We start from the raw sequence: 9,912 nt of genomic DNA on the forward strand, positions 1-9,912 counted from the left end.
ACTCCCAGAGGGTTTGCACAAGATGAATGAGTGTGTGTTTTGCTGAAAGGTGTCCCTCCCCACCTGGCAGGTTCACCTCACCTGTGCACACACTAAGGGCACAGCAAGAGTCCAGTCTACACCAATGTTCCCCCAGCAAGGCTCTTTATTGCACCTCAAGGTGATTCTGTGAACCTTTTTCAGGGCCAAAAACTCACTTGTCCACTCGGTGTCCACTTCATCAGCTCCACCTGTATAATCTAATCTAATCCAGTCCAGCTGTTGTGCCATAAAGTTTCCTCTCCTGCTGCCTATAACGCTCAGCTTGTCTTGTTGTCACGGTAACAGAGGTGTTCATTCACTTCTGTGTTTGGCATTGAGCTCATAGTTAGTGCTGCACTTTACTGACAGCTGTTTCCACTATTCTGTCCCTCCTCATGTATATAAAAGGGGAGGACAAAAAAATTAGAAACACTTCTCATTATAATGTAGTCCAGTACAAGACCTCTGCAAACTACAGCCTCAATAATAAACACAGAATTAAATTTACACAAAAACTGAACATTATAAACTTTGTTAAAAGGTAGAATTTATGACAGAGCTGCTGACCTGAACTGAGTAAGATTGTACAGGTAAATGAATAAATAAAGTAATCAAAATATTAATTTAAGGATTTTAAGTGGCTGAGTAGCCTTGAAAATCCAGGGGGCGCTGTGGCTCGGGAGGTAGAGCAGTCGCCAAAGTGTCCTTGAGCAAGGCATCAAACCCCCTTACCGCTCCTGGTGGGCAGCTTGGCACCTCATTTGGCAGCCTCTGCCATCAGTGTGTGAGAGTGTGTGTGTGAGGCAAAACCATGGTAAAGAGCTTGGTGTGGTCGGTAGACGAGAAAAGTAAGTAGTGTGTCGGGTGGCGGTGTGTCGGGAGTGTGCCACGCCCACTTCTGATCAGAAGGTCAAAACAGGTTCATGACATCAGCACAATAGCCTATGCATTATCGCCCTCTTGTGGTTAGTGATAGAAATGAATTGTCCACAGACTAAAAGTCAATAATTAGATAGAATAGTAACATTTTTATTACAGTTGTCCCTCGCTATAACGCGGTTCACGTTTCGCGGCCTCGCAGTTTCGCAGATTTTTTTTGTGCAATTTTGCATGCTTTTTTTTTTTTTTTTTTTTTTTTTTTACAGCGCATTGTGTTCTGCGTCCTGATTGGCTAAGGGACTGTAGACCATTGTCAATCAATCTCCTCCGTGCCGTGTCTCCTGTACAGTACAGAATGCGTTCATTCTATAATACTGGACTTATTTTTCTACGAAGGTTTGAACTTTGAGAGTTTAAACAAGAGAGAAAAGTGAGAAAATGTTAATGCCTGTCTGAGAAAAGTGTATAAAGTGTGTAGTGAGGGGGTTTACAGCCTTAAAACATCTAGAATAATTGTAAAAAATAAAGCTGACTACTTCGCAGATTTCACCTATTGCGGGTTATTTTTAGAACGTAACTCCCACGATAAACGAGGGACCACTGTATATGACAGTGGCGGGCCACATAGAAATGACGCATGGGCCACATGCGGCCCGCAGGCCGCAGGTTGAGTATCCCTGGTGTACTGTATAGCGTTTGACTATTCCAGCGTATGTATTCTATATCATACATTGGTTAATATTGGTGTACCCCCCTCTCTTGAGAAATTGAGGACTTGACCCCCCCCCCCTCGGAGGTGGAGTCGGACTTGCCCCCCTGGGTAATACGATGATCCAGACAGTATTGTAGTTATACTGTAGGAACCAGGCTGCCGTCTGTAAGGTTCATCAGTGTGAAACAACAACCTGACACTGAGCAGACTCTCGTGTTTCTGTTTCTGCTTCTTCTCTTCTTCCTCCTTGTTCTCAGCTGAATCGCTGCTACGCTTCAACCACTGATCCATTTTCTGCATTTTTTTGTCTTGGCTTCCCGGCCCTTTACACTGGCCCTAATGCGCCGCCATACATTCAGCCCACACCAATATTTTATATCATAGATTATATAAGATTATACCGTAATACACGTTCCTGTTTGTCAGCCATTGCACAGCCAGACGCCAAACAACATGGATTATAATCCGATTCAAAGTCCTCCTCCCTCTCCCGGAGGAGCTGGATGCCCAACCTGCCGAGGAACTACAACTCCCATGAGTGACGTCATCCGGTATTTCCGGGTAGGACGGACGGGCAGCCATATTTGATTCGATTATGCTGTTCTAGCTGCGACAACCAGTTTAGCTAGTTCTTGACCAAAAAAAAAAAAAAAGAAAAAAAAAAACGGTGTCTTTCCTTGACTACAAGTCAAGCTGTAAAGGTTGAACTACGACGACAAATAGCGGTATTTCCAGTCGTGACGGTTTATCGCGTGTAGTCAACGATGAATCCCGAATAGTAAGTGTCACTTTTGATGACGGTGACAGCTCGGCGGAGCTGTCAGCCGCTAGCCGGGCAGCTAACGTTAGCCCGCTAGCTCGGCAGCTAACGTTAGCCTGCTAGCTCGGCAGCCGCACTGTGTGTACAGAATGAACGGCAGCGGCTTTGTCTCCTGTGCTAACAGGCTAACGGCTGTTTTAGCACGATACGAACTACGGAGTGACAGCAGCGATGTAAATTATCTAACACAAGACTGTTGATATTTGGGCACTAATATTACACCATTTAAACGGCTAAGTAGCTGCGTGTCATCTAAATAGAAGTTAATTACATGATTTTGCCCGGTAGCTAACTTAGCTTAGCTAGCCAGAAGCAGCTACGTAGCTTTAGTTGGACACTCAAGTCTTGAGGAATTTTTTTGTTGTTGAGGGAGTAACTCGGTTATTGAATATTAGCTCGTTAAACAAACACAAATGCTGCTTTTTTTTAATGTGCTAAATGTTCACACCGATCCGGCTACATTCAACTTAATTGTCATTTATTTACCTGCCATTAATAGGATATGAGTAGAGTGTCCTGAGGTGAAGTTTAGCTGATGTTGAGTTCATGTTTAGCTCGGGGTAATTTCATTAATGCTTGCTGTAGCTTGCCACTTAGAAATTAGTTTTGCAATGGCAGGCAAACTATTGTATTTATGGATGTTGGCAGAAAGTACAACCATAATTAATCACTGTTTTATTACTACAATGCAATCATAATTACTATAAAATGTCTTAAAATGAATTAAAGAAATAAGTAAAACATGACAGTATTGTATTTAGGGCAGTTTTTGTGAGGCACCATAGTGATATTCCATGTATATTTGACTAATTTTAGGCTAAATATTTAATGCAGTTGTAATAATAATAATATTATTTCTTATTAATATTTCATCTTGCTTACTAAATTAACTTCTTGTCTGCATGCATTTTTTTTATTTAGTGCAATCCTGTGCACTCTTTTGTCAACATTAGAGAGATGTTCGTTGGGAATTAATTTGTCATGTTTTTAAAAATATTTTAATGACATATCAAGCAATTTTTATTAATTTTTGCTTTATTTTTTTAATCAGTCAGCACTGCAGTAAAACAGCAACACTATCATGGATAGCACTGTAGTAATCATTATAAAGTATCATAGTAATTCTGTGGTTTCTGCATAAATATTATAGGAAACCGTGGTGAATTTTTGTAAGATGCAGCGTAATGTTGCAGCTGTTATAAATAATATATGACTGGTCAGTGTAGCTGACATTTTGTAAGCCCCAGGCCTGGCTGGTGTTGTGTTGTGGTGTTAATTTGCATCAGAGCAGGTTGGACTGTGTTGTTGTCTCTGTCTCTGTCCTCACAGTGACTATTTATTCAAACTGCTCCTGATCGGTGATTCTGGTGTTGGAAAGTCTTGTCTCCTCCTCCGGTTTGCAGTAAGTAGCTGCTGCTCCACCACTCTCATTATGTAATAGGCTTTTTTAATTTTCCCTGTCAGCACCGCGGCGGCTGATAAACACTTCATATCTTCCACGTGGACTGACCTGTGTGTGTTTCCTCCTGCAGGATGACACATACACAGAGAGCTACATTAGTACCATTGGTGTGGACTTCAAGATCAGGACCATAGAGCTGGATGGAAAGACCATAAAACTTCAGATTGTGAGTAGAATCAGTCAGCTGGGACACAGAAACACAATCCATTAGAGTTTTTTTATTTATATATATGATGTCACCTCCATTAAGATGCTCAAGTTCTCTTCCAATTCTCCGTTAATATCATTCTAAAATTAATACTTGAGTTATTTTTTTCTTGTGGTCGCTGTTCAGCGTAAGGAAGACATTTGAAGACATCACTTTGAGCTCTGATCACTTTCCATCAGACTTTGGCTTTATTTTTGACACTTAATACACTGAATAAATAATTATAATAACATTATTTATATAGCATCTTTCAAAACTATGGTTACAAAGTGCTCCACAAACAGGGGACAGAATAAAAGCAGTAAGAAGCAGGCCAATAAACAATCACAGTTGATCAACAAATAAAATAACAAATCACACAGGTAAAAGTAAAAGATTTAAAAATAGAATAATAGGTAAAAGTAACAGACAAGAAAAATTAAACAAGTAACAGAAAAGATAATTAAGATAATAGTCCCCGGCGGAAACATTTGCATTCAGTTACCAGTTGTGTGGTTTATGAATGTTGACTTTGTTACAGGAAGTTGTGTTTGCTTGGACTGAATTGCGGTTTTCATCTCGTCCCTTGTCTTTGTCTTTGTCTTTGTCTTTGTGTGTCTCAGTGGGACACGGCTGGACAGGAACGGTTCCGCACCATCACATCCAGTTACTACAGAGGAGCTCACGGCATTATAGTAGTTTACGATGTGACAGACCAGGTGAGTGCTGCTGGTGGATCGGAGCATTAACACTTCATGTTATAATAATGTATAGACTCACAGTGGCAGAGTCAAGGCAGTGAGAAAGTTGTGTGTTGCTGTAATCACACCACTTTGTCCTGTAACACACTAAACATTTTATCCAGTGTCAGAAATCTAACAGACAGCTGGTTACTGTATTACATTCTTTAGGCTTTTATAATCATATTAAATAATATCTGTGGATATATTCCCACTGTTTTAATGCTGCATTCATGTCATGTGGGAAATCCCAGAATCTCTAGGGGCTTCAGAGGTGTAACAATTCAGTAAACCCACGGTTCAGCTGGTATCACAGTTTTTGGGTCACGATTTTGGTTTCAACAAAACACTACCTTTTCTAATGTTCTCTGTATTTTGTCTTATTTGCCAAAATAACTTTTTTTTTATCTTGCAGAGATTTGGGATAACAACATGAAATCAGCAAATATTTTTTCAAGGCTTAGGCTGTTTGAAACAAACATAAAAATACTTTCAGTATATTCATTAATTGGAGTGTGTGTTTGTGTGGCTCTCATACAGAGGATGTGTGGGTAACACAGGACTTTGAAGGGTGGATCGTGAATTGAGCGGTTCGTTTTTTTACGGTTCAGTTTTACAACCATCGCAGGCTCCACCTCTGTAGCTTCACTACTTTTCAGCAAAGAAACATTTATTACTGTTTTATAGTAACGGTCCACATCGGGGTTGTAAAAGCCCCCTGACTTAACCAGCAGTAAATGATATGAAGGCGTGTGTATATAATATAACTTCTTTGAAAACACTGCTAAAGCATCCCTATGCTGCCCTGTCAGTGTCTCTGGTAACAAACGTCTCTGCTGTAAAGCTGTGTGTGAATTCTTGGACCGGACTTTAATGAGGTGTCAGACGTTTGTTTGGTGTTAATAACCGCCTTCCTGCTGCCGCCCGCTCGCAGGAGTCCTTCAATAATGTGAAACAGTGGCTACAGGAGATCGACCGCTACGCCAGCGAGAACGTCAACAAGCTGCTAGTAGGCAACAAGTGTGACCTCACGACAAAGAAGGTTGTGGACTACACCACAGCCAAGGTACGTGGCCGCAGAGCCGCTGCTTTAACTGTGTGCACTCACTGCTTCTCCACTTTGCTTAGCAGATTTGTTTTGTGCACGGCAGGAAATTCTTTTTTCCCCTTTTGTTTATATCCACCAGCTGTGGGGCTGATGAGCTTCCAGCTGCAGCAGCCACGCTCTCTTTCCTCAGGCCAGCTGGAGTTTTAGAGCAGAATAGCAGCTCTAAAGAGATGAATGGTTACCGCCCAAAGTGGCTGATACAGGAAAAATTACAAAAAAGTACTGAAATGATTAGTTGATTAATCAGTTATTTGTCAGAGAAAATTCATCTCCAGTTGGATAATCTGTTGGTTTTGTCATTTATCAAGTATAAAGGCCAACCAGCGTCTGATTCCAGCTTCACTTAAGATGCTCAAATCGCCTGTTCTCTGTTTATATCTTTATAAAAATTAATGCCTTTTTTTTGGCTCCCAGTCAGTCTAAGGAAGACATTTCTGATTACTTGCCATAAGATTTTTCTTTCTCAGACTGAATGCTCTAAATGATTAATCAAACAAACCAGCCACACCCAGCACTGAGCATTGTTTGGCTACGGTTCTGGTGTTTTTTTTCCATCCTGGTCACGTCTCTTATTTCTTCCTCTGCTTTATTTATTTTCCTGCTGAACATCTCATCGTCTTCAACTCACAACCCCTCCCTGCTCCTCCACCAGGAGTTTGCTGACAACTTAGGCATCCCCTTCTTGGAGACGAGCGCCAAGAGCGCCACCAACGTGGAACAAGCCTTCATGACCATGGCGGCTGAGATCAAGAAGAGGATGGGCCCCGGGGCCACGGCCGGCGCCGCCGAGAAGTCCAACGTCAAGATCCAGAGCAAGCCGGTCAACACCTCGTCTGGAGGCTGCTGCTGAGGCCGCCCGGCGCCCGAAACCCAGTCTCAACGTACCAAGCTCCACAGGGATAGAAAACACAGAGACAGAGGGAGAGAGAAAGAGAGAGAGAGAGAGGGAGAGAGAGAGAGAGAGAGAGAGAGGGTTAGAGATGATGAAGACCTTGACTGGACCGGTTTGTAATTGTGTGTGCAGCTACAACACCAGATTCCCACCGCACCCTTTTAAACAAAGTCAGCAATAGGACGGTAAGCCCATCAACCCCCACAGATCCCACCGGGCTTCTTTCTTTGCATTCGTAAACCAAAACACACACACACACACACACACACACACACACACACACACACTGACACACACACTTACACACACATACTGGAACCAACAAGGCTCAAAATGTATACAGTTTTTAACAGCGTGTGATGTTAACCAATGAAAGAAAACAAGTATTCTGCTTTTCTCCTCCTTTTTTTTTTTTTGCCCAACTCTTTCCTTCAGGTTTGGTAGATGAGTCACTTTTCTAAAAAACCTATACAAAAACAAAAAACAAAGTTGTCTTTATTTGGCTGTGGATAACAGCATGACTTTGGCCTGAATCTCCTCAGATGAAATTAGTAAGGACTTCAAATGAAGCACATGCTTACCGCAGCATCATGCATGTTAGCAGAAACGATTACACGCTCTCTCCGTGCATCTGGAATGCAGTCATGACCCGAGCGGCTTCCTGCTCGCCGTAACAAAACCAAACTCCACCGAGGAAGCGCCCCGGTAACGTCACACGGTCCAACTTCACAATGTTGCCCCCCAAAACGATGTGCCAGTGCCTTTTTGGCAGGAGTTTTACATGATATTTTGCCTTTGGTGCACTGTGTTGTTGGCATATCCACCCCCTCCCCTTCTGCTCTTATTTCTTAGAGAATTGACTTTGTATGATAGCAGTAGTTAACATTCCTGTATATATTTGGCTATGTGTGCTCTGCTGATATTAATGATCCGACATAAGCATGTGCTACATTGGGAGACGTGACGTCAGCAATGTGTATTCCTCTGCTAGTGTTTCTCAACCAACCAACCAACCAACCAACAGCACAACGACAAAAAGAAAAAAAAATCACCATCCGAGCTATGAGAATAATCTATAAACTGTATATATTTATACATAAATGTAAGAAGTGATTTGCAAATTGTGTAGAGAAGCAAGTGAAAAGAATGACATGATAAATAGCTGGAATCCGTAATCTCGGCACGTGATTTGTGGCTGCGGACATGACATTTTTGTGGCACAATGTCTACTATTAAACAATGAAGGAGATCTTTGATAAACACTGGTCGTGGTGTTTTTTTTTTTTTGTTTTTAAAATGATTTTCTTCTTGTTCCGCTTCCTCCTGCACACTTTCTCAGCGCTGGCCCCGCACTCTCAGCCTGGCCTTTGTCTCACCGGCCATTTTCTACGTTCCACTTCCATAAGCTGTGAGGAATGATGATCTTTGGCCTAGATTTCCCAGCCTCCAGTGCAGGGAGCTGTTTCACATAACAGCTTGAGTTTCCAGCGGGCGTCCGACCTCCAGCACACCGACACACCGACACCGCTCCAGGCTCAAACACACACCGTTTCCCTTAATTCACCGCTGTCGTCTTCAATCAGATGAGCTTCATCATTATGTCACATTCCTCACGTTAACATTATGTTGTTTGGTTCAGTGCAGCAGGGAGACACGTGCCAGCTCCGCTCCCGGTTTGACCTGCAGGTACAGCTGCCTGCCAGCGGGGGGCGGCATGGCTTCAGAACTGGAATGCAGCTCAGAAACTGTCCAACTGAAGTTCACACTAAAATATGAGCTGTCCTTTTTCTTTCTTTCTTTCTTTTTCTTTGCCATCATACAAACCTGAAGCTTGACTTTGGCCGGCTTCCCCTTGGAAACAAGATTTTGAATCTCAGTGGAACTTCACTTATTGGTTTAATAAAGGTTAAATCAATAAACTAAATCAATAAAATGTGTACACCTACATCCTTTCCTCATATTGAAAACGTTTGCGTAATATTCTTGATTCATTGTTTTGCTTCATATTGGCTTAATTTTAGTTTATTTGACACTAAATACTGCATGATTATGATTCACTGTATAAAAGTTAAAAGCAAAACTCTTCTTTTTGTTTGTGTCTCTCCATTCACTTCCAAAGCTAAACAGCTCCCAAAGTCACACATAAACCAACACCAAGAGCGAGGATTATGACGATGTAAAAAAGTTCTGGTACCTATGTTTTTTTAAGGAGATGATAAATCTCTTGTTATGTTCCTATTTGAAATGGAAACTAGATCCAGCAGGTAGCGGCTGCAGGACACTTGTGCATTGTAACCCTGAGCCTGGAAGAAACAACCTGATGGTACTATCACAAAAAAATATATAATTAAATATAATAATAATATATAAATAAATATAATATATAATTACACACCAAAACAAAAGAAACAGCACCTGATTCCATACACAAAAATGCACTGAAACAATTCTAAAAAGGTCATTAATCCTGGAAAATGACAGTTTCAGTTCTGGAAACAAGTTTGTTTGTGGAGTTCATGAGGCTCTCTACAGATGTTGAGCTGAAAATAACTGTAAAACAACAACTGCGTGGCATCAGCAGCAGCGAAAACAAGACATTTTATTTATATGAAGTTTGTCAGGGATCATTGAGGCTGCCAGACGCCCGGCGTGTCACCCTGAGGTGCAGCCGTGTGTTTTCAGCCGCGGCCCGCCCTCCAGACACAGACCCTCTTTCTTTCTTTCTCTCTCAAACAGAAGAAAGACTGCACTCTTAGCTGCTCCACCAACCACACACACACACACACACACACACACATATACACATTTACCAGCTCAGTCTAATTATGTTGAGCAAGTGTAGTAAAAAAAAACAAAAAAAAAAAAAACCTCCCAGCCCCCCTCTGTCACCAGGCCTGACCCCCAATTTGCTTTCAGCTGCAAAACAAAACACACATTGAGCCACCAGCACACAGAGAGAGATGTTTTGGTGTGTGTGTGTGTGTGTTGGGGAGGGGGTCTGAGTAGCTGGGTCTGTTTGCCGGCTTCATTTGTTCTCGGTTGCTGGGTGACAGTGGGGTGGGGGGGTGGAGGGGGTGGGGGGTGGAGGGGG

General features: G+C 42.1%; 1 protein-coding gene across 1 annotated transcript; it reads left to right on the forward strand.

Moving 5' to 3' along the window:
• The first annotated feature begins 2,186 nt into the window (after nucleotides 1-2,186).
• Nucleotides 2,187-8,081, forward strand: LOC115360297 (ras-related protein Rab-1A). Its single transcript, XM_030053128.1, has 6 exons — nucleotides 2,187-2,390; nucleotides 3,762-3,834; nucleotides 3,965-4,060; nucleotides 4,705-4,800; nucleotides 5,756-5,887; nucleotides 6,582-8,081. The coding sequence occupies exons 1-6, from the start codon at nucleotides 2,377-2,379 to the stop codon at nucleotides 6,777-6,779; spliced, it is 609 nt and encodes a 202-aa protein (XP_029908988.1). The 5' UTR covers nucleotides 2,187-2,376; the 3' UTR covers nucleotides 6,780-8,081.
• Nucleotides 8,082-9,912: the final 1,831 nt, after the last annotated feature.

Source organism: Myripristis murdjan, chromosome 1, assembly GCF_902150065.1.
Source record: "Myripristis murdjan chromosome 1, fMyrMur1.1, whole genome shotgun sequence".
NCBI lineage: Eukaryota > Metazoa > Chordata > Actinopteri > Holocentriformes > Holocentridae > Myripristis > Myripristis murdjan.